The sequence below is a fragment of the Erythranthe guttata genome, chromosome 3 (assembly GCF_056151865.1).
Source record: "Erythranthe guttata isolate IM_541 chromosome 3, IM_541, whole genome shotgun sequence".
In the NCBI taxonomy this organism is placed as follows: domain Eukaryota; kingdom Viridiplantae; phylum Streptophyta; class Magnoliopsida; order Lamiales; family Phrymaceae; genus Erythranthe; species Erythranthe guttata.
This window is the reverse complement of record NC_142535.1, coordinates 18089997-18114323: the sequence shown is the minus strand read 5'-3', so window position 1 is coordinate 18114323 and position 24327 is coordinate 18089997. Positions and strand designations below refer to the sequence as shown.

The 24327-nt window shown below is 34.9% G+C and overlaps 6 protein-coding genes and 1 non-coding gene across 13 annotated transcripts; 3 read left to right on the top strand and 4 right to left on the bottom strand.

Annotated features, from left to right (window-relative positions):
• Nucleotides 1-1522: 1522 nt before the first annotated feature.
• LOC105974457 (GDSL esterase/lipase At1g29670) lies at nucleotides 1523-3400 on the bottom strand. Its single transcript, XM_088815898.1, has 4 exons — nucleotides 2922-3400; nucleotides 2432-2659; nucleotides 2054-2303; nucleotides 1523-1957 (listed from the first exon to the last, which is right to left on the bottom strand). The coding sequence occupies exons 1-4, from the start codon at nucleotides 3309-3311 to the stop codon at nucleotides 1734-1736; spliced, it is 1092 nt and encodes a 363-aa protein (XP_088672024.1). The 5' UTR covers nucleotides 3312-3400; the 3' UTR covers nucleotides 1523-1733.
• A 1058-nt stretch (nucleotides 3401-4458) lies between these two features.
• On the top strand, nucleotides 4459-6193 carry LOC105974220 (PyrD). Of its 2 annotated transcripts, none has more exons than XM_012999285.2 (2): nucleotides 4459-4603; nucleotides 5652-6193. In XM_012999285.2, the coding sequence occupies exon 2, from the start codon at nucleotides 5663-5665 to the stop codon at nucleotides 5960-5962; it is 300 nt and encodes a 99-aa protein (XP_012854739.1). In that variant the 5' UTR covers nucleotides 4459-4603; nucleotides 5652-5662; the 3' UTR covers nucleotides 5963-6193. The 2 variants fall into 2 exon arrangements, with proteins under 2 accessions (XP_012854739.1, XP_012854740.1); XM_012999286.2 differs by having other exon boundaries at nucleotides 4465-4603; nucleotides 5633-6193.
• Nucleotides 6194-6706: 513 nt separating this feature from the next.
• Nucleotides 6707-8805, top strand: LOC105974446 (Exostosin family protein). Its single transcript, XM_012999551.2, has 3 exons — nucleotides 6707-7510; nucleotides 7810-8066; nucleotides 8139-8805. Exons 1-3 carry the CDS (start codon nucleotides 6904-6906, stop codon nucleotides 8688-8690), a joined length of 1416 nt encoding a protein of 471 aa, XP_012855005.2. The 5' UTR covers nucleotides 6707-6903; the 3' UTR covers nucleotides 8691-8805.
• Nucleotide 8806: 1 nt separating this feature from the next.
• On the bottom strand, nucleotides 8807-9487 carry LOC105974209 (protein DMP7). The gene has a single exon (XM_012999274.2). It carries the CDS (start codon nucleotides 9485-9487, stop codon nucleotides 8807-8809), a length of 681 nt encoding a protein of 226 aa, XP_012854728.2.
• Nucleotides 9488-10313: 826 nt separating this feature from the next.
• Nucleotides 10314-17546, bottom strand: FAB1D (FORMS APLOID AND BINUCLEATE CELLS 1A). 6 transcript variants are annotated; one of them, XM_012999376.2, is made up of 13 exons: nucleotides 17084-17546; nucleotides 16163-16384; nucleotides 16016-16049; nucleotides 15267-15896; nucleotides 15025-15169; nucleotides 14583-14927; nucleotides 13854-14486; nucleotides 13434-13768; nucleotides 13230-13356; nucleotides 12977-13114; nucleotides 11635-12762; nucleotides 11021-11287; nucleotides 10314-10930 (listed from the first exon to the last, which is right to left on the bottom strand). In XM_012999376.2, the coding sequence occupies exons 2-13, from the start codon at nucleotides 16359-16361 to the stop codon at nucleotides 10574-10576; spliced, it is 4338 nt and encodes a 1445-aa protein (XP_012854830.2). In that variant the 5' UTR covers nucleotides 16362-16384; nucleotides 17084-17546; the 3' UTR covers nucleotides 10314-10573. The 6 variants fall into 6 exon arrangements, with proteins under 6 accessions (XP_012854830.2, XP_012854829.2, XP_012854835.2 ...); XM_012999375.2 differs by having other exon boundaries at nucleotides 15267-15899; nucleotides 17084-17439; XM_012999381.2 differs by having other exon boundaries at nucleotides 15267-15899; nucleotides 16163-16337; nucleotides 17084-17346.
• Nucleotides 17547-18852: 1306 nt separating this feature from the next.
• Nucleotides 18853-18925, top strand: TRNAR-UCU (transfer RNA arginine (anticodon UCU)). Its single transcript has one exon. It is a non-coding gene; the product is annotated as a tRNA-Arg (tRNA).
• A 350-nt stretch (nucleotides 18926-19275) lies between these two features.
• On the bottom strand, nucleotides 19276-21219 carry LOC105974300 (uncharacterized). Its single transcript, XM_012999367.2, has 4 exons — nucleotides 21021-21219; nucleotides 20096-20928; nucleotides 19851-19997; nucleotides 19276-19711 (listed from the first exon to the last, which is right to left on the bottom strand). Exons 1-4 carry the CDS (start codon nucleotides 21121-21123, stop codon nucleotides 19364-19366), a joined length of 1431 nt encoding a protein of 476 aa, XP_012854821.2. The 5' UTR covers nucleotides 21124-21219; the 3' UTR covers nucleotides 19276-19363.
• Between the last annotated feature and the right edge of the window lie 3108 nt (nucleotides 21220-24327).

The following is a 24327-nucleotide window of genomic DNA, read 5'->3' as shown; positions in this document are numbered from 1 at the left end:
AAGCCTAATAAATATACGCATGATTAATGAATTTAATTTGCTTGACTTTTTAATTGAGAAATTATGGAGCAACAGTTTTTTGGCTGGCATATCACATATATAGTTGAAAATTGAATTATTTTATTCTTGTTAGACCACACACAAATACGGTTTTGTGTGTGTGGACATAAATAGTTAAATACTATATTATAAGAATCTAATACACCTTATAAAATGTTTTATGCCCAATTTGGCAATTGGATTATTAAAAGTTGTTACACACTTTGACTTTTTTGGCGCTATTGTTAGCTGTTAGGTATGGCTTAATTATTACAAAATAAACATTACAATAAAATAAAATAAAATAATAAGCAGTACTATGCACTAAGTTTTATCATCTAAAATTAAGTGTTACTACATGAAAAAATATTGTTCTATTGCCTTTTAGATTCTCTAAACAACAAATCCCTCAAGAAACTTTATTTTTAATATCTTTATTCTGGTCCCGACTCAATGACAATGTGCTAAAAAATAAAACTTGGCTGGTTCTAATTGTAATATTTTTTATTTTCGATTTCCGATTTCCGATTTCCAAAATTCGTATTTTTCTTTTATTTCCGAAGAAACATATATAGAAGTGAGTAGTTTGGATTGTTAACTACCATGCAGAGTGTAATAAATTCAGAATTAAGCTGAAGTCAAATCTGATACAGCAAAGAAAAATAAATGGAAAAGATGGTACCTCAGGCTTCTCATGTTGTACATGTGGCCTTGGAGTTTTTTCTTTTATTTTCTCTTTTTTGGAAAATAAAAATTAAAAAAGTAATCCATTTATTGCATTTTTGTTTGCTGTTGGTTCGTCTTATCCAAATAAATATTGCCCTGATTTAGGTGACCCTTATGTTTGTGTACAGTATATATCTTATATATAAAAGAAAGAAACGCTAGGCAGCCCGCATGGGTGTAGCTCAACTGGTTCCGGAGGTGGTAAGTTGGAGCAAGGTCCTAGGATCGAATCCTGGCAGCCGCAGTGTGGGAATTTCAACTCCAATGAGATTGGTTCCTTGTGGGCACCAGGTCCGGGTCCGCTACCTTAACGGGCCGTTGAGTTACCATGATTTACATTCCTCCATCAAAAAGGCGAGGGATTTCGCCTTTTTGGAGCAAGAAACGCTAGGCAACCCTAAAAAACCCTAATGGTAATTCTGTAATTATTTATTTTTAATATTTTTTATGTACTAATTTTTAACAATTATCAATCTCCTATTTGTCATCAATATATCTCAAATCTTAATAGATAAAGATAGAAATTCGATTTGTTAAATCTAAACATATGTATTTGGATTATAAATCTTAATATGTAAAATTTTAAAAAACTAATGTTATATAAAATATGAATAATACTGTATTATTAAATTTTACTATGTTAATGTACTATATTTTCTTATTATGTATTAAATTGATTTTTTTTTTCACTCTTGAAATAATATCCCGTGCATCGCACGGGGAAAAAATTGCTAGTATATATAATGAAAACATACACTAACCAAATTAATTTTTTTTAATACACTTAAATCTTTATAAACTAATACAGTTGATGCTAACAAATTCTATTAATTTACTGAAATATCAAAGTATCGAATTAATAAATTAGTACGTTGTCACCGAGTCGATATTATTACATTTTTCAAGAAAAGCATAAAACAAGAAGAAACAAACAGTAGAGGTGGCGGCGCGTGGGCTATCTTCTCTCTCTAAACATAAATTTGAGAAAGCCTCTTAACATTAAAAGGGTACACCTCAGCTTGAAGGTTGGATTTAAAAGCCTTATTTGCAATAACATAATTCACAGCTTCTGTTGGATGCAGTCCATCAAAAAACACATACTCACTTCTGTTTTTACAAATTAGCCCTCCTCTCTTGCACAAAACTCCTGTGGGCCCCACTTCACAGCATGGACTTTTCACATCACTAAAACCTGAATTTAATTAATTAAGTAATTAATCATTTAAAAGCTTCTAAATTAATATATATTAATTAAAGGGTTAGAAGATTAAATATTTAATTAATATACCTTTAGTACTAGGAGATTTTATAATATCCCTTATAACTTTGTAAGTATTGACAAAGACAAGGTTAGAACCAGGCATTTGAGGCCTAATTGCATCCACTAAATTCTTCAAATTTGAATTAAACATATGAGATGCTTTGTTTAATTTTCGTAAGCAGGCTCGTCCCGGAAACCACCTCGTAGCCATTGGACTACAACCGTTCGGGTTTATCGCCATCAAGACGAACTTTCGAGCACCCAAATCGTACAGCCTCTGCATAAGTTGTCACAACATAATTTTTTCATTATTGTTTTATAATTTATACTAATGGATGTGATTAAATTTGGTTAGTTAAGTTAAAGAAAATCAAGAATATTCCAATTAGTATGTTATATAATTACCTTGAGTTGGAGAGAGAGAGTGGTGGTTAAATTTGCAGTAAAATCTTGAAGAGTGCTGTTATTATTGCCCCTGAAATAATTGAATGAGTAGTCATTTCCTCCACTCCCAACCACAAACAAGAAATCCGACATTATTTTCGTGCTTTTTTCGCCTAACTGCAGCTCGAAAGCTGGTATAGTGGCCGATTCGAAGTTTCGGATTTGTTGATTCAAACTGATCACATTGCCCTGAAATTTAATTTGATTGGTTAAAGGTGTTACCTTTTCTTGCATCATGTGTGTGTGTGTGTGTTACATATATAGCAAATTGTGGTGAAGTGTTACAATGTAAATATAATCAAGAAAGGGGCATATTTGACAATGTATAATCATGTGACTGATCAATCACATGAGTACATGATAATAACTCCACAACAACATGCAAATAATCATGTGACTAAATCAAAATGGAGAGAGAGAGAGAGAGAGAGAGAGAGAGAGAGAGACATACTGCAAAAGAACCAGTATCATCAAGTATGCCAGAAACACCAGAAGCAAAGTTAACACCATGCAAAATTTCACTTCCATTTGTTGAAGGATCATTAAAAGGTGGAATGTAGTTCGGAAGTCGGAGTTTTTCTCCCAATACATCGATCACATTCTTTCCGTTCGTGAACCTTCCGGAAGGTCCTAGAGGGAAATCGGCCCCGTAAGGTGAATAATCCGCCTTGGCTAAAGAATTCGGAAGAAAATTGTTGTTGCCATTGTCAACTAAAGAGCTTCCAAAAACAAACATTCCCCTAATTTTGGAGCCATGATTTTTTGGTGTGAGTTTGCTTAGACAAATTGATTGAGAAAGAAAAGCAAACAGAAACACACACAAAAGTGTGATTTGTGACATGCTATATGTCTGATTTTTCTTAGTAAGAAACAATGTGATTTATAAGTGGGGTTTTTTTTTTTTATGTTGCATTTATAGAGGAAGGAGAAAATTAAGAAAAAATATATTTTAGAATTAGTATTTAATTCCCTTTGAATTGATTGGTGGAGAATTAGTCAAGTAGTCTTTGGAAGCTATAATAAATATATATGCATGAATTTTTGCTTGACTTTTTATTGAGAAAAAAAGCCTTTAAACATGACATTTTTGCTGGCATATGTAGTTGGAAATTGTATTTTTATTCTTGGAAAATTAATAATAATTAAAATAAATAAAAAAATTCAGAGTGAATTAGTTGAAGTCAAAAGTTCATTCAGATTTCTGACACTGCAAAAAAAATTGGGAAAGTGGAATGATGGTACTCAAGGCTTCTGATGTTGTACATGTGGCCTTCAAGTTGAAGAGAGGCCCCTTCTGGAAAATGAAACCCTAGCCAACATTAATTCAACACCTAAAACAAGTGTTCATTTATTGCATGTTTTTTTGTTGGTTGGTCTTGAAACGACGTCGTTTGTCTCCCCCTTTACCAATTCAAAAGCCAAAATAAAATAATAATAACGATTCTTTGAAGTTATAAAGTATATGTTTGGGCTTTAAAAGCAATTCGAATTCCGGTGTTCTAACTTCTAGTTAGCAGCCCAAACTGATTTTTGAGTTCACCAATTCGAAAAAGCCCATATTTCTATTTTACATGCAATTAATTATTTTCTATTTATTTTTTTATAAATTAAAGTGAAATTAAATGTAGTATAAACAAACCATTAAAATATACACTAAACCAAATTTAGATTTGTGTAGTATGTATGTATGTGTATGTATACATATTATACACCAAAAGAAAATGTTGCAATTGATGGTATTCTTTGTACATATAATTATTAATTTATTATATAGACACTACATTGTAATCGATGGTATAATTATTAATTATTATTATATAAAACATTATTGTAATCAACATTATATTATATTACCTTTACAAGAAGAAACAAAGAACAATCAGCCCATCAGCCCCATCTGTTAATACACAATTATGTAAAGAGATTATTTGAGGGGCGCGTGGGCGACACTTCTCTCTCTCTCTCTCTCTCTCTCTCTCTCTCTCTCTCTCTCTATCTGACGCAGAAACCATATATATATATATAAGCACTGTTAAACCAAAAGATGCTTCTTTTCGAGATTCAAAGCTCCCAGGAATCATCAACCCTACCACTCATCACGCGATAACTTCGTAATTCATTACAGTTATTTAGGTTTGTCTATCAGATCCCTTTATTATTATTATTATTATTATTTATTAGTTTTCCAATTGATTGATTTCTTAATCAATTGTTCTTTCTGTTGTCGTCTTGTTTCAATTATTAAATAGCATCTGATTTCGTGTTTAATTTTGTTAATTGCGTCTGGTTTTTGTTTAATTTTGACAGTTATGGAGCAATTTGTTGATTCTGTTAAATATCTTTGCTTATTATTATTATTATTATTATTTTTATTTATTTTTTTTTAATTTTTTTTTTGATCATGTTGAGAAAAAATGTGTTAATGGATTAACTTTATGGTGAAGGCATTTAAGATAAATATTTTATGGCTTCTTATGAAAATTGCTATGTTCTTCGGTTTGTTGGTAAAAAAAAAATAAAAAAATCCAGCTGTTTGTACCTGAATAATAATAATAATGTGCTAAAATGTATTCAATGTTATTGTTAATGTTTCGGTCTAATTAATTGGGGGCGTATTGAAGACGTAATTAAAGATGTTGCTGAAAATCGACAAATTCGAGGAATTAGTTAATGTTTGCGATACGTATGAAATTTCCAGCTTTCTCTTTCTTATTCCGGACTGAAGAGTTTTTGGTTTTTATCGGATATAACTACTTCTTTAATGGCGGAACCTGCATCTGTTAACATCAAACGGAAAAATATTTCAATTTATAGATATAGCCCGTTTTATTTTGTATGTCGGCGAAACGAGTTGACCTTTGACAACGTTGGCAATGAATCTTCGAAGAAAAATATATATGTAAAAATTCTTATATATTCTGTGGTTTTTTGTTTTCTCTACACGAGTTCGTATTTTCGTTTCTCCATTTTTACCTTATTCCCGTTACGTGCCCTTATGAACGGAGGAAATGGTTGGCTTAAAATCAAATCGCCTGTCCTTTCGTGAAGGTTGTATAGTATCAAGACCATATACATATTCCCGACTCGTTTTTTATTACCTTCAATTGTTTCTATCGATAGTGATGCTATAATGTTTTTTCTTCTTACACTTTAATTAAACAGACGAATTGCGTTTTGACAGTGGCGACAAAAATGAGTCTGGCATGTCTGGTATGTCACGGTGTAGAAAGCCCGTCACATTCGTTCAGAAGCTACTCGGTATCGAGTTCAGACAATGAAGGAAGATGCTCGGCTATTGCCAATTGCTTGGCAAGAAAAACTTCACTCCCACATCTTAGACCTAATTCCGGGATTACTTCGTCGAAGGTAATGCCCCACCCTACAATTCCTGGTAACGGTGTCACGGGGGCCCCACGCCTTGTCAGAAGCCACGCCGTTAGAAGGGACATTGTCAGAGACTGGAATTTCGACGAACAACTCTTGGACCGTTAAAAAACGGGAGTTTGAATAGCATTATCCTCTTCTCTCTCTCTTTTTTTCTTCTGCATCGAGTATTTGAAGCATTCATGACAATGTCGAGAAAAATTCAAGATTCGAAATGTCTGTTTATAGCTATTATATTTCTTTTTTTGTTTTTGTAATCGCGGATTCTACTTTCGTGGCGTTTAGCCGCTTGATCTTTCGATTTTTTGTTTTAGTGCATGGAAATGGTTTATAGCCTAAGTAGCCCTTTGATTGATCCATTTAATAATTTTACTCAGTTTTCCTTTATTACAAGACTTTATGAACTTGATGATGGTCTAATCTTGGTTGGATCAGAAGAGACAGAAAGAATCACCTTGGAACAAGTGTCATTGTGATTAGTTTTCTAACAAGCTTAAAATTGGAAAAATACAGTTTTCACCCCTCAGGTTTGCACGGACTTCATATTTGGTCCCCATGTTTACAAAAAATACATTTGGTCATTTATGTTTCAAAAATTCAACAATTTTAGTCATTTCCTTTCCGTCAATCTCCAGTTAAAAATAGCGGAATCCAGCGTTTGCCAATCACTGCCTTAACTAACGGACTAACGGTAAATTGACGGAAATTGACAAAAATGTTAAATTATTGGAATATGAGGACCAAATGTGTTTTTAATGAACATAGAGGACCAAAATTGAAATCGGTGCAAATTTGAAGGGTGAAAACTGTAATTTCCCCAATTTTATTTCTACATTCATCTTTGAATCAGAAACTTTTCTTTGATCGATTTTTTCCGTTTTGTGTCCTTAGTTATTCCGGCGGATTCTCTGTAGTTCTACTCTCTCTCTCTCTCTCTCACACACACACACACACACACACACACACACACACACACACACACACACACACACACACACTAGATCTTCATTCCACACATAAACACAAATCAGAGCAACAGATCTACAACAATGGCACCCAAAACCCCACCCCTCTTCCTCATTCTAACACTCCTCTCCCTCCTCTCCCTAACTTTCTTCTACCTCCATTCCACCACCACTCCGCCGCCTCTACCAACTCCGACGAACCCCCTCACCGCCGCACATAATCCCATCAGAGTCTACGTTTCACCCCTCCCCAGATCCCTCAACTACGGCCTCTTAGAAAAATACTGGGCCTTGACCTCCGATACTAGGGTTGGCAGTGAAGTAGACAACGAAATTAGAATTACCCTTTTGCCCAAACTTTCCCCAAAATCCCTTCCATATCCTGAAAACCCCATCATTAAACAGTACAGCGCGGAGTACTGGATCTTGGGGGATTTGTTGGCCCCTGATGAGCTGAAAAGAGAGTCTTTTGTGAAAAGGGTTGTGGATTCGAAGGAGGCCGATGTGGTTTTCGTGCCGTTTTTCGCTACATTGAGTGCTGAGTTGCAGTTGATTATTAATAAAAGTGTGTTTAGAAAGAGGGTTGAGGAGAATGAGGATTATACGAGGCAGAAGATGGTGGTTGATTTGGTTAAAAAGTCGGAAGCTTGGCGGAAGTCCGGCGGCAGAGATCATGTTTTTGTTGTTACAGGTAATTTGTTTTATCCTTTGGGTCATTGTTATTGAAGAATTATAACATACATACAATGTGATAATGTACATGCACAGTTAGGTAATACATGATAGTTTACGAATGTTCGGTATGGAACTAACTCCCGTTTACGGTGGAGAATAAGGGAACGAGTCAAAAAAATCGAGTAATAAAAAGTCGTTTACATGTTTGGAGAAATTGTGTTAAGTGATAAAGTGAACTGCCAAAAATGGGAGTAGCTTATATCTTAAGTGTCTGGATTGTCAGGTTATGCTAAAACTTGAAGCATTCTTTGGCAGACCCCGTTGCGATGTGGCATGTAAAAGACGAGATCGCCCCTGCAGTTCTTCTGGTTGTGGATTTCGGTGGGTGGTACAGGCTCGACTCTAAAACATCCAATGACAGCTCATCCGATCTCACGATACATCACACTCAAGTTTCGCTATTGAAAGATGTAATAGTCCCGTACACACATTTACTTCCCACGCTTCGCATATCAGAAAACAAGAAACGGCACACCCTTCTTTACTTCAAAGGAGCTAAGCATAGGCATCGGGTTCGTATTGCTGAACATGCGATTTTTCTTCAAAACGTTATATTTGCTTTCTAATTTTATTGTTATCTACAGACTGGACTTGTTCGAGAAAAATTGTGGGATTTATTGGTCAACGAAGATGGAGTTATTATAGAAGAAGGGTTCCCAAACGCCACCGGAAAAGAGCAGTCAATAAAGGGAATGAGGTCATCAGAGTTCTGCTTACATCCAGCTGGCGATACACCTACTTCTTGTAGACTTTTCGACGCCATTCAAAGTCTCTGTATACCAGTAATTGTTAGTGACAGTGTGGAGCTCCCGTTTGAGGGAATGGTTGACTATTTAGAATTTTCCGTTTTCGTCTCAGTTAGTGATGCGATGAAGCCCGATTGGCTCGTGAGCCATCTTCGAAGCTATTCCAATGAACAAAAGGATAAGTTTCGTAAGAATATGGCAAAGGTTCAACGAATCTTTCAGTACGAAAACGGTCATCCAGGGGGCATTGGTCCAGCAAATCTCGACGGTGCTGTAAATTACATTTGGAAAAAGGTTTATCAAAAACTGCCGATTATCAAAGAAGCTGTCACACGAGAGAGGAGAAAACCCTCGGGCGTTTCGGTTCCGCTTCGTTGTCATTGTACTTGAAATATCTCGTACTTGTATTAATTTTTTCGTCTTTATTAATATTAGTTCATTCCTCTTTGCAAATTACAATAATGATATAGTTACATTTTATACAAGAGATTCTTTTTTTTTTAAATTCAATTTCTGATGTGTAAAGCATCACTCTGAAGCAAGAAAGGATAACCAATTCCACTTCTTGTGGAAGGAAACAAGACAAAGAGCACACTTATAACGAACCCTATCGCGAGTGGGACTGTGTTGATGAACTTTCTCGGCAAAACCAGACGATAACAGCTCAATACATCGTTGTGAAACAGAGCGAACGTGAGAAGGGCAATCAAGGAAAGCGACGAGTGGAAGAGATCGCGCCACCTCAGCTTGTAATCCGACGGCACACAAGGTCCGACTCTTCTCCCTCCTCCAAAAGTCCTTATCCCGCTTAGTGTCGCCACACCGTAGTACAATCTCCCCGTGCCCGTTTTGAAGCTGTCAGTTAATGAGAAGAACACGCACGAAGTGGCTAAGAGAGCGAGGAATATTCCCATCTGCCACCTGTCGAGGGCGGTGCATTTGCCGTCGTTTGTTAGTAACGGGGCGAAGATGGTGAAGGAGAGGATCGTGGCGGTTGGTAACAGAATGTTGAGACGGGCGGTCCCGTTTAGGATTGTGTTGACTATGTATATGTAGTTGGAGTTTTGTGCGTCTTCGTAATCTTCTTCGTCTTCTTGATCGTACAATTCGTAGTTTTCTTGATTGTGTGATATGTCGTAGTAAATGTTGTTGTGGTCGGTGAGGTGTTGAAAGGTGTTATTCGACATAGTGAATGGTGTCGGTCGAGTTCGGTTATAAACGTCAGAATAGTTTGATGAGTATATATATATATATATATATATATATATATATATATATATATATATATGTATATATATATATATGTATGTATATGTATAACTGTGATAGATACATATTGATATAGGTGAGCTTGCAAAAGGAGATTCCTTGTTGAGATGCTAGGGAAGAAAAATTCCTTGCCTTAGTTATTTTCTTTTTTAGTTTTCTTTAGTTCACTGCAAGAAAGGTATCCTTTGTGTGGTTGCTATTTGTAATTTGCCAAAGTTAATTTTTTGCAATTTTATTATCATTTCTTGTAAAACATAAAAAAAATAAAAAGAAAAATTGATCTTGATTCTTGTAATTTATTTCATGACGTCACTTGTAAAAATAAATATTATTTAAAAAAAAAATAGAGAGAGTAGTATTATGTAATAACAAGGTGTCCTGGTCAACAATGGCGCCACATATTCAGCTGAATAAATATATCAATCACCACAAAATGCAACACAGGAAAACCGTGCCCAGATTAAATGCAAAAGCTTCAACTTTTTGAATATCATATATATATATATATATATATATATATATATATATATATATATATATATATATATATATATATATATATATACCATTTTCATTTCAAGAAACCCTAATCCACAAATATTTTATCCCAAACAAGATCCTAGGTTTTTGCTCAAGAACAATGGCATTTGGCAATAACAGAATCAGGTATGTCTTTCTCACATTTGATTATCAAAACACACACACAAACACAATTCATAGCCTGTAGGAAAAAAAAAATGGATATGCAAATTACATTTTCTTTCAATCGCAAATATCAATACGAATCGTACCCTTATGTTTCTTTACACGGTAGAAGATATAAAATACGACGAATATGTGCAGCCTAAAAATATGTTTGTTCGTATAATATCAAAATACCCTCAAAGACTTAAAAAAAATATAGCACGATGAGAGGGGGGGAGCAACACAATCATACTTCGATGAACGACGATCGACTATACATAAATAATGTAATAAAAAATATTAATACGGTACCATAAATCTCAAACCGAGGATCCATTTTGTTCACTATCTTCATCTTGACTGACCGATTTTATGGCACTCGAAGGATCCGGGGCGGGCCCACAAAGTTTGCAAGGGTTGGAGGATCTTCTAGAACACCAATGATCCGGAACACTCAAGAAATGCGTGTCGATGAATTTTCTGAATCTTTTTTTATATTCTTTAGGCGATACAATAGTCGGCAATTGATTCTTCGGAAGAACAAGCGAAGATTTCACCCAATTCTCGAGCTGCTTATCCCATGTATATTGCCTAACGTAATCAATAATGCCACATACCAATTCACGTTTTTGAATGTCCACTCCCACGAGTAGAGAATAATCCATCACATTAATCGACTGCCGAGAAAAAAAAAGAAAAAAGAATTGTTACCCCTAATATATGCAAGTACTAAAAGAAAAGATTTTTTATTTAGAGAGATCACTCACGTTGAGGAAAAGAGTATCGTTATAAACAGCCCTTTGCAGAGTCCGTTTCGATTTTCTACTGACGTAAAGAGGCGAAACATTCATATCGTTCACAAAATTCTGATCCAAAAGAACATCACCCGAACCATCGCCAGCTGTACTAAATCGAGCGTATAGTGCCCCTTTGAGATCATATTGTCTTGCTATTTGATGACCAAACGAAAGATTCTCCATCACCAGTAAATCATGCCTTGTTTCCCTCCCATTCTTCGTTCCTCTTGTTACAACCTTAAGAAAAGAAGAAAAAAAATGTAAATTACGAAAATTCCCCCAAGGTAAGGCCTAATTACCAAAATGCCCCTCGTTTTTGTGTAATAACGAAAAATCCCAAGGTATGTTCTTGTCTTGCACAGTCACCCTTATGATGTGTATCTTGACGGAATCTTTTTTATTCCATGGAATATTCCTCAAAAATGTCATTTTTGCCCTTTCTGAGTCTATTTATAGACCAAATTACCCTAAGAGGTTATTACTTATTTGTAAGCATAATTTTTACTTGGAGGGTAATTTTCTTACCTAGTAAATTTACAGACCGAAAAAAATATGCAGAAAAGTAGATAGAAGATATAATTAACCTGATAAATGCCCACGATTTTAGCAAGGCACGTCTGATTTCCATGCTGATAGCACTGATTCATATACTCGAAATAACTCGTGGCGAATTTCATAAACGAATCAAATTCAGTCCTCTTAATCTCCTTAATAATAAACCGATCGTCCAAAGTTTTCGCAAAGAACGATTTACTCTTTCCGCCTTTAGCGTCCCAGTTCTTACAACGGCTCAAAGAGGCAATATACTCTTCTTCCGAAGGGCAACACCTGTCCCTCAGCTCGCGAAACGGGGCCTCGTAGACACACACAACCGAGTATTTACGATTTTTACCGGGCCCCATAGAAACTTCCGGATGGCTTGCACCGTAAGAAACCAAAGACTCCAACAAATCCAAACCGTCGAAGCTATTCGAGTTCAACGAATTGGCAGGTGGAGACTGGCTGCTGCTTTCGGAATCCAACGAACCGAACGAGGACCAATTGGGAGAATTCAACGAGAATAATCTCGGTAGGTTTTGAGAGCCCTCGTTTGACTTTAGGTCGTCTTCTTCCTTTGCGTCTTTCAGTAAAGTCAACGCACAAGCTATTATGCTCGAGAATTCATCTTCGTAATCGGACACTATGTAGTCATCAAGACCAAGAGGAATGTGCATTCTTGAACCCTCGTCGGAAATCAGCTTTCGAGAAGTCGACTCCTCTTCGAAGCTTTTGTAGAATTCGAATTTCGGCAGGTACCCTTTTCGTAGATCCTCTATATATTCCCTTCGGATTTCTGCAAACGGGGCCCAGATCCAACTCTTGTCGTTTTCGGAATTCCTCAACGCAGAAAGCGCCACAGATGATGATGGATAAACCTCAACCGTTGGATCAAGATCTTCTGAAGTGGGTTTAATCAAGAAATCTTGATCCGATCCATTTTCTTCAACACGAATTCCTTCGGTTGGATGACTTTTGCTGTCTGAAGATGTATTGGGATTAATTTCGGTTTCGGGATTGGGGTTCATGGTATTGAGATCCGAGGAGAGCAGTGCGTGTAGTCTGTGGTCCCACGTACAAGATTCTAGAAGAAGATCCAAGCGCAGTCGATTTAGGCTTAGAAGGTTCCACACAGCATTATCTTCACTTGCATTCTTCACATTCTGAATCTCAACCTAATAATAAACACATTTGCACGGCTGTTATTCAAGAGGATGTTGAATCTCGCGTCTTTTTAGGATGTAATAAGATCTAAAAGAGTGGTCTTGGTCAAGGCTTTCATTTCCCTTTTGATTCGGTTGCATATCATTTATAAGGCCAACTTTCTTTTTAAATTAAAAAAGAATAAAAGAAAAAAAAACACTTAAGTTCGAGCATAAACAATCGAACCTCGAATTGAGCCTTTTCTTGTTTGAGCATCTCGACAATAGCAGAAAATTCCTTACTCGAACCCTTTACATATCGATCTCCTAAATTTGTCAAAGATTTTTCAATCTCAAGAAACATCGAAATACCTCTCGAGTACACCTTAACAAAGAAGAAAACAATGAAAATCAGTCGAAATAAAAAAATAAAAAATAAAAATAAATAAAAAAACACGAATATGGATTATATGTCTATAATTAATTAATCAGATGCATACATTCTCGGAATCGTTCTTTAGAAAATCTCCTCTGAACGAAGAGTTAAACTCCATCTCCTGAGGTGGCAGCGACACTGAATAAGTCACAACTGGAGAGTACTTGAACATTGCAACCATCGGTCCTAATCTGCGTATTTACTTATTTTTAATAAATAAAAACAACATAGAAAATAAATAAATGAAGGATGTAGAAATATGACGTACCCGAAGAAGTAGAGGAAATCTTTATGGAAAGAATGACCGCAACTGGATAAACTATGTAAAGCAGAGTGGCTCGAAAAACTGAGTTCCAAGAACTTGCCAAACGAAAAACCACGTGCAGCAGTTGACAATAATACCCTTTTCGTGGATTTCGAGGTTCCATCTTTGTTCTTACATTTACCGCATCGACTCCACATCCAAAGCTTCCCTTCATTTTCCCCCAACAAAGTTTTTTCTGCAGGGAGTCTTCTAACTTGGATCGTAAGTTGTTCGTTATGATGTGCGTAGTAGAAAATGTGTGCGTCCGATGGTTCATCACAAGTCTTACACTGTAGCCTCTGCATATATAGAAATAACCACTTCGATTTTTATATTTTTCTTTATAATTAAAAAATAAAAAAGAAAAAAAGAAAAAGAATATACCTGATTGAGTAAATTATCCTGCAAAAACTTTCCGAGAGGAACATCGAAACTTCGGTAAAACTTGATATGCGAAAAGTGACTGCTCTCACAAATAGTCCCCCTCGAAGCATTTCGGCTCGACATCAAAACCAAAATACTCTCGGAATCCAAAACCGAATTGATATTATCTTTGCTCTGCATTCTCTCTTCGCCGTCATCACTAAGATTCTTTCCTGCATCCGAAGATTCAGCCACCTCAGCGTGAAGCAAATTTTCTTCCTCACGGTGATTTACAGCCTCTGGAAAGCTGTCGTTCATAACTTTTTGAATGGTTGTGGAAATAGACAAACCCGGAAAAGTTGCTGGATCACACACCTCGAACGACAATGAAGGACTTTCTTCGGATGATTCAGTTTCATGGAATCCATTCGAAATTGAAATATCAAGTGTCGACTCATCGGTTTCAGCCAATCTCGATTTGTCATTAGTAATTACTAAATCCACTACCTCAGTGGGCGAAATTGTGGAAAGCATTGCGGTCTGATCCAAAAGGAAAAAAGTCTCGAGCATCAAATGATATGCCATTACAACCGCGCACCTCACTACGCATTTAATTCTCTTCAATTCGTCGCTATTAGCTCCCATAAGCAGAATCTGCGCATTATAAATAATCGAGTTCACCAACCAAAATACAATTTTTTTCCTCGTGAAAATTTATTATACATTAGGCGGAGAAAAAACAAAACTTACGGTACATCCAAGGCGAGTAGGGGCACCCTCAAGGAACATTAATGTTTTACTCTGTTTTTTCCCGCCCTCTGCGGGGCCCGCAAGTTCTTCAACAAACTTTTCGATACGAAAGGAATCACACTGTCTAAGTTTCTGACCAATCGCAACCCCGGATGCGGCCAAGATAGGTGAGCCAATGCAACGAGCGACTCTCTCCAAACGGTGTAGCTTCATATCAATGACTAGTGTTATTCCTTTCGCAACAATGGATTCTTGAATGTCGCGAGACACTGATTTCTCGACTAAGATCACGTTAGGATGGTACGTGTCTATCATGTCAGTAATAGATTTCAAGTTGTCTTTATCCTGTCAAAACACCAAAAATAAAAATATGATTAAAAAATACAAATTGATGTCCCTTATGTTCAAGTCTAAACGAGAGATTCTTATTTCTCATTTTCACCTGCTGTATAGAATGGAAAGATGAAAAACCACCAGACGAAAGGTCGAGTGAGCCATGAATCAGCAGCAATCTTGGATTTTTGTACTTTGTTGCCATGTGTTTGTGAGCAGCGTGCTTTTTGAAGACCAGCCCTTTGATGAGTTGACTACATAATTGTAATATACGTCGAAATTAAAAATTGCCCTTTAAAAGAAAACCCGTTTTCGAGGCATCGAACCCAAAAAAAAAATTACGATTATTACCTTTGTGTGCTAGAACCAGTTGCAACACATTTAATCTTGACATAACCATCAGGATCCATAGCAGCACCTTCGGTTGCATCGGGCTTGACAAAAGTAGCAGCTTCCCACGACAAAGAGGTCACTATATCGACCCACAAGTTTCTGGAAGATTCCACGCCCACCGATTTCATTAGTTGACTAACGAGCGCCCTGAATTTTCCGTTTTTAACATCTTCCATTTTCTTGACTTTTTCTTCTTTGAACTTGTAACTTCCACTTCCGCTGCCTTCTTCTCCAAAGCTGCTTAAAGAACTCGGTTTCGACCAGTAGGCCCCACCATCACCACCCTCATCGTCGTAATCATCGTCGTAATTTGCTACACTCCCTATGACATCATCATCTTCGTCCTCTGGTTCTGGAGGAATCCAAAATTCAGCATCTTCTTCAGATGCCTCTTCGCCATATGAACTCGGTCCCTCTGCAGTTTTATCTTCTGCAGTTTGTACAATTTCTATGTTTTTGCTAACATCCCTAGTTTCATCTTTCACCACATTATCAGCTAGAGAAAAACCGTTTGACTCATCGGGGCGTCCTTTTGATGAAGAAACAGAATCTTCTTGACTACTGTCTGCGGTGTTGTCATCTACAAATCTACTGATATAATAAACGAAAAAATTAGATCTTAATTATGAAGTTGAAGCCATGGAAACGAAACTTATCTATAATCATTTTTCAACAGACGGTTGACTGAATGAAACGATTTTTTGTACCTGTCGTCAAAATCTGCATCAACTGACATATCACCTGAAAATATAAAAAACGTGAGCGAAAGGAGCAAGAGAGGAAACGACGTCAAATTGAATAGACGGGGAAATATAAAATATAAAATATGTGAGTACCGTAGCTTAAAACGGAACTTCCACGGCTTCTTAATGAAAGAGTGGGACTGATTGACGGAGTTGTGGAAGAACTGGAACTCTCTTGGTTCGTATTGCTCATGTAGTTCTTTTCACCACAAAACTCGCAAGTCTCGGGATTTAATTCGATCGAATGCCCATTTTCCTGCTCTGTACAGTCACCTGATTTTGCAAACTTTGCATCACAATTACGGCACATATTAAATTTGATCCAATTTCAGCCTGCACATTCGGTTTAAACAAGTTTGGAAGCTCAATTACAGCCACAAAGAAGTCGAGAAAATTGAAGATTTAACCTGATAATTACGAAAAGAACCGAGAAACGATAGTCGTTTAAACGGCAATAATAGTCGTCGTGATTGAAAATTGATACTATTGCCTAAATTCAGACAGTTTAAGAATTCAGACAGAACTACTAAAATTGATGCATACACAGATTGCTGATCGAAACAATTCAACATTCGGTTTTCACAATCGTATAAAACAACTCATATCAAAACAATCTAATCCTCTAATTGAATAATTCAATTTTTTTTTTAATTTCATTTTCGTTTTCATTAGAATCGAAAAGCTACCATTTTCGCACCACAAATTACGAAAACAGCCTAATAATCTGATTCTGTGAATCCAATCATACTGAATCTTGAAATACCAGACCTAGAACAAGTCAAAAAAAAAATACCAAAACAGCCAAGAATTCATGAAAGCTTGATCCGTTGACTCTCAAGTCAACACAATGTCCAGTAAATCATACTACCCCAATTTTCAAGAACACAAATTCAGCAAGAGAATCAAACAAAGATCACCAATTTACAACTCCCAACAAGATCCAAATCCAGCAAGAATCAAAATAGAATCAAGCAAGAATATTCCTTGATAACTAGATTTAACAAATCCCATGAACAGATATTAATCAAATACCTTGAAAAAACACTATTGTAATAACCAATCTTCAGAACCCAGACAATATCTCTTCCACCAAGAATCAAATATTTGGACATTCAATTTTCAAGAACTTGGTCTGAAACAGCTAAAAATAATTTCATGAGTGAATTCAAGAAAATCTGGAGGACGAGAGAAAGAAATAGAGAAAAAGCAAGCTAGAATTTTATGTTTCCCCCAAGTGGGACCCACCAGAGCCTTTTGTTCAATACTTGAAATTTAAAAATTCAATCTTTTTCTCCTATGTAGGTGACAAAAAGCCAATATGTATGGTCTGCGTTTTTTTTTTTTTTTTTTTTTTTAAATTCTTTTTTCTGTTTTGTCAAATTTTATTTAGGTGAAAATTCTCCATCGTCCAATTGAATTTAAATGAAGAAAAAATTGCTGCAATAGCTTCACAGTTGGTGACATGTCTGAGTGTCTGGAAAAATTAAATCTTTACAATAAATGAAGCAGATTTTTTTTTATTTTTTTATTTATGGGTTCCAGTTGATTTTGTGAATTATTTGCCTTTGTAAATTTATTTTTTTCTTATTTAATTTTTGGTAATAATAAAATTGAAGGAGAAAATAATAAAATCCGAAAAGTAAAGGGGTAAAAATGCAAAAATAAAAAATATAATGGGCTCCCTCCCTATATACGCGTATTATGACTAGGACCCCTAAGACATGGTTCAAATCTCTCCAATTAAGACGGCATTTTGTCTGATTATAGACCGCAAACTTATTGTAATTGCAGTTTAGTCCTATAAAAAACATAAATTATTCTATTAAATCTTAATTTATTGTAATTGCAGTTTAGCCCCATAACATTCATTTAATTTTATAAAAGGGTATGTACCATATAAATAAGACTTAGACAACTTTGTTCAAATTTAAAGCAAGTACTTTTTATGTTGGTTATTGGTTGGTATGTCAAGAAAGCAAGATGGTGATTTTAATAATGTATCAAGTAGTCTTTGATATTAAATTTGACTAAAATTTGTAATAATAAAATCATATATTAATATTATTTTTTTGGGTGCAATTTTTCAATTATTAATTTAATTGGAGGCAGTCAAGATTTGAAGCCACAGGCATGTAAGATTAATAAAACTCTTTGCTGGTGGAAGATGTAAGTAAAGAGAAAACTGTATTATTGGTTCATTTATTTAATTAATAATAATTATCATCTGAATGGATATACTATATTGCAATTTGCAACTTGCACTATTAAAAAAAAAGAGAAGAAGGAAATAGCCTGCAGTTGACCATCTCAATGGGAGTAAAAGAAAATTGCAACATGTACTTGGTTTGTCTTTTGACTTTTGACTTTCTTGTTTCTCTTTTTAATTATGGTCAAAATTACAAAAAAAACTATTATTTAAGCGAGGTTATTGATTTATCGAGGTTTTACTGTTGAAACTCGAAGTAAATTGTACCTTTTACATTCATAAATGGAACTAATACATATATATTTAATTTAAAATAAAAATTATAAATATTATTCTTATTGGGCCTTGATTCAAAAGTTTATTTATTGGGCCTATAAAGCAAACTGAATTTGCTCGTAGGGCTCCTCTAGAACCTCTATTATGATGGCCCAATGGTTTCTAGACCTTATCATGTCACCATATTTGTTTTGCTTGCTCAGTTTATTTACCATAAATTTAAATTGATTGGTGAGTGATTTTAATTTTTAATAAAACATTAAAGTACGTATTATCGTATTTGGATATATTATATTATTTGAGCTGCATTGCCAAACTAGCGCCCATGGCCTAATGGATAAGGCGTCTGACTTCTAATCAGGCGATTGTGGGTTCGAGTCCCACTGGGCGTGAACCAAACTTTTTTTTTTAATTTTATTGTATTAGGGGTGTTCATTCAATAAAACCTTCAAACATTTCTACCGTTCACCGAACCGAACTATTCGGTACGGTTTTTAATTGACGAGGAAGACGGAATTTTATTCAATCGTCGGTGGTGAACCGAACTATTTGGTATAATTGACGAGGAAGACCAAATTTTATTCAATCGTCGGTTTTTCGTGGTTTCTCCGTCTCGGATTATCCCCTTATTAGGATCCACTTGAAGATAACCAAATCTAGTGGTGTTTTTGCATATAAATTATAAATAAATTGAACAATATTTTTCTTGAAATTGATATAAATCAAAATATATTTACTCTCCACAAGTGGTAAATTAAGAGGAAAATTGTTCGACCAAAACCTACGTAGAAAAACCAAAACAAACCCTAAGATATTAAAAGCCGAAAAAGCTACATGAAATTCTCGTTGCAATCTTTGGGAACCGGTCGGGGTTGGAGAATCACTTCTGCAGTCTTCGAAACAGCTTTTCCTTGTAATTTCGTGCGAATTATCTCAGGTGTCTCTTCACTCCATCGTCTTGTACGGAACTGGAACCACTTGCCAAGTCCGATGTATACGTTAGTACACCTACATATCACCATTTTCTCTAAGCTCGTCGCACTTGCGAGTATGTAAGTAGCGAATTCGATCTCGTTTTCCATCCCACAAAATCCAGTAAATACCATTTTCTTCAACTCTGTGTGAAATACTATCGCTTTCCTTTCTCCTTGCGCCACGTCATATTCATTATTATTCAACTACAACCAATTACAAACATCAATTTTCTTTTTTTTCTCAAGTTTCTAATATTTGAAACACGAAAGGAACAAACTCGTTACCAATGAAGTGATAGTACTAATAAAAGTTTCGAAAAAAAAATTGTACCACAATACTTACATTGACGTGAAACTCCTGTAGGCACGGGCACCATTGCAAAAGTGGAGTCAGCACAAAAAGATCGATCTTTTTCTCCACACGGTATACGTTGATACTTAATTGCCTAAGATTTTTGAACATGTTAATCCCGATAGATCCGATTCTTTCCTAAGAATTAAGAAACACAAAGTCAAGAAAGTCATACATCAAATAGTAACAAAGATTCACAAACGGGGAGCGAAAGAAATCGAGGACCTTTCTCATACCTCAAGACTATCACCTTCAATGATAACTATGATCAATGATTTCAGGTAAGGCAAATCTTCCTCGATTTTCCCTAAAACACGACGCTCGATGATGCTCCCCTCGAGATTCGAACCAAGCTTAAGTAATATACATTCCAGCTTCGGGACGTGGTTGAATACAATGTTAACCGTTTCTCGATTATTAAAAAAATCGAATCTGACGAGATTACCGGCGAAGAAATCTATCTCCTCTAAATCTTCACAAGCACTAACATCGAGAGTCTTCAATTCTAGGTCGATGCCACGTATGCGTAACTTAGAAGGGCATTTACAATTAACAATCCTCAAAGTGTGGAGCATCGAGCAAGTCGACAAAACGCACTCTACGGCACCAGACGAAACCGTAACCTCGGAAAGATAGAGTGTCTGGAGCGAATAATTACGTTGGCTTCTCCAGCTCGGGTGCAAAGAGCACAAGCGCAGCTGGAAATATTTCAACGAGTGCATCTCGGAAAGAAAGTGACAAGAAAAGGGAAGATCGTGAGACGTGTGGCTATAGCAGTTGCATACCAAAACAAAATTCTCGACGCGCAATCTCTCCACGGAACAAATAACCGTCTCCTCGAAACGACTGGCGACGCACTTGCTCAAGCAACAGAGTAAATCGAGGGAATGCACCTTGGAACCGAAACGACGACTCAAGATCCAATCGAGCGAGTCGATAATCAAGTTCGGGTCGTGGATACGGCTACGGTCGTTGAGAACGTCGCGTGGTAGAAGCCCGGAACAGCACAGATGTAAGTCTTGGCTGTTAGGTACAGGGCCACGTGTCATCTGAAGAACATCATCATCATCTGGCAGTTTGATGTGCATATAAAAATTAGGTTGGTACAAAAAAAAAAAAAAAAATTAAATTAATAAAAGATTAGGGTATCGTAATACATACGTAGTAAAGATGGCTGCTTTTTCTTGCGAAGACGGAGTTTTCTAAGTATAGCAAAGACAGTTATTACAGTTAATAGAGTCACCATTATTGAATCTCTGTCCATTGCTTCTTCAGATACTTCTGCTCGAAACGAAGATCAAATTCTATTTTTTTTTTTTTTTTTTTTACTAGGGTTTTGAGAAAATGAGTTGTGCAGAAAGAAAACAAACGAAGGAGAATGGATTAGGGATGGTGTTTTTTTTTTTTGTTTATATACATAATAATAATAATAAAATAATAAATAATATTACATAAACACATATAAAAATTTAAAAATATATTGTTATAGTTTATTTATATTTTTATAGTCATATGAATAATTTATATTGATAAAATAAAGTGATATTAATATAAAAATTAGAAAAAAACTAAAAAAATAACAAAATGAGCTGAGCTCGATTATCCTTCTTAAACATTAAATCTTGCCAAAAGATTATACTTTTGGGGCAATTTGCAATGAATTATATATTTTGAGGGGGGTGTTCGCTTTTTATTTATTTATTTATAGGGGGTTTATTGATAAAACTCAAATTTTAAAGGGGTAGAGTGCTATTTGTCCAAAAAAATAACTTGGTCGGTGGATTGTTATTTTAAAAAAAGCCCACAAATATTATTACAGCCCAATATGGCTTGACTTGGATGAAGACTCGTGGCCCAATAAAAAATCGATAAAAAACGATGTGCCAACGATAGAACTTAAACGATAAATACATGACGACTTTTAGTAATCGTATGTCATCTTTTAATAAATTGCATAAATTGGAATGGATGTTTTAAAAGTTGGACTTCTAAGTGTAAATTAGGAAACTTAAATGACTAAAAGTTAAATAATGTCAAAATATAGGACCAGAAACGTATTGTATATATACGGTTGAAATCTATCCAATGTAAATATCGAGGTGTAGCGTCTAACTACATTTATTTAACTGACCGACAACTAGTGCATATTTGTACTTGAGTGGGAAATGTCCGTAACTCTACTCTTAACTCTCTACGCCATAATTCTTCGTACTTCTTGTAGTATTTACTATTTATTAAGTAGGTCCTATATATTTTGGTCCCAATTCATGCAGAAAATGCTACTCATTTTAATTACTTAATTTAGGGACCACAATTTGGTAAGTTAAGAAATCATGAAAATAACGATTTTCGATTTCCGATCTGATTAAATGTAACGAAAGTGTTACTCAATATAACTCATCCTTCATACCCATTATCTGCAGCATTTGATAATAGTGCATTTGTGATTTTGCTTGTTTTTATCTTTCAATTTTTCGATGTATATATATATATATAAGTTTATTTAAATAATTAAAAAAAATGAAATAAAAATCTAGTTCACTGAACCGATTGAAATAATTTGTGACATGTGAGCCCTGAATTGTATTATTGAACTTAACCATTTCACATGTTTATAAGTTGATGTGATCAATTCAATGGCAAAGTATTGGCCACAAACAATTCAAACACACGTGTGTTCGACATTGTTCTAAGATAGGGTGATCAAGATATATATATATATACATACATATATCCATGAAAGAAGTCATCAAAACGAATTTAAATATATATAGGCCCCCATCCAAGATTTTGGGCATTATTGATTCATATAAAAAAAAAAAATGAAAAACACTTGAGATTTTAGGATCGAGCACTGGCAGCTGCAGTGTTGGAATTTCAACTTTAATGAGAATTGATTTCTTGTAAGCATCTGATTCAAGTCCGATACATTAACGAACCATTCAATCACCGTAATTTCCATTCCTCCATCAGTAACATGTCTGGCCGGGAGATGGGGGCAAAGTATAAATAAAAGTATAGTATTAAAGTCTACAACCACTTGTTGTACTAGATTATTTATTATATAAATGATTTTCCAAATTTTATTTTATTTTCTTATTGTGAATTAATGGGGTTTAGAATTACACTTTTTAGGGTGGAGAAATGGGCCATTGAAGGCATTCTTAGTGGTAATGAATTCCCAAAGTGGACCTTCACCTAAGATTAAACAAAATAAACTACCCTATAATAACCATCTTCCTATTTAATTTATTAAATAAATATATATCAATTAAGATTTAATTATTGCGCCTAGCTTTACTTTTTCTCTAACCAATTTCATCATTATCATTTATCACTATTTTAAAAAATATATCTTTTTTTGTTAATGGTATTAGCAATGATGTTTGCTTCGTTGACCCTTGAATTTAACTTCCAATTTCAATTTCAATATAATTATTTATTTTTATTCATAATTTAATTTCTTGGGTTATAATTATTGCTTGCACAAATGAGACAATGCCTGCAAATCGTGAAATAAAACAGCTGTGAGAATCAATTGGGCTGGTTTTGAAATGACAATTGCAGAAACAACAAGTACAATTTGGCATTCATTGTTAATTATGCTTTCATATTTATTTATTTTTCTTTTTAAAATTAATTTCACATCATATATACAACTTTTTTCAATTCGTTTAAATGATTTTTCGATTTAGGCGTGACGAAATTTAATTAAGATTTGAAATCAATAATAGCATAGAATTATGCCAATCATGCTTTAACAATTTTATGATGATGATTGCCCTTATTTTCTGTTTTTTTGACTAAGTGTTGAAAGATTACTTAAAAGGGGCTAAACTAGAGATGATTTACATTTTGATAAGGTTGGCTATTTTCTTGAAAAACACTTGCACTTATGTAGTTGGCATCCAACCATGGTTAGTTATGAATACGTATATGTCGTAATTATGGGTGGAAATTGAACGATATGAATCACGGATCGAAAAAAAATCGGGAAACAAACAGTACAATTTCAAAAAAAAAATCCATTTTTTCAGGATCGGAACCTGCGAAAATCGACAATTTCATTTGTTTTATTCACTTATAATACAAAATACATAATAATATCTATAATATGAGTGAAATTTACAACAACAAAAAAAATCATAATTGTTCTCGGTTAAATTCGTGAAATTGGAATCTAGTACATATACTCCATTTCCGATTAAAAAGAATACGAAAAAAAACCATAAATTAGAATTTTAGAAATTTGTAAGAACAAATTGTTCCAAAGTCGTTGATTTTCACGCTGAAATTGTCATAATTAGAAAAATTCGTTGCGAAAACTACAAAAATGACAAAGTTATGGGGCCAAAGTAGAAATAGTGATTTAACAAAATGTGCATGCATGACCCATTAATCCACGCGTAAGAGATATCATCTTAGAACAAAGTAGCCTTTAATCGATTCCTTTATCCCCTTATTATGT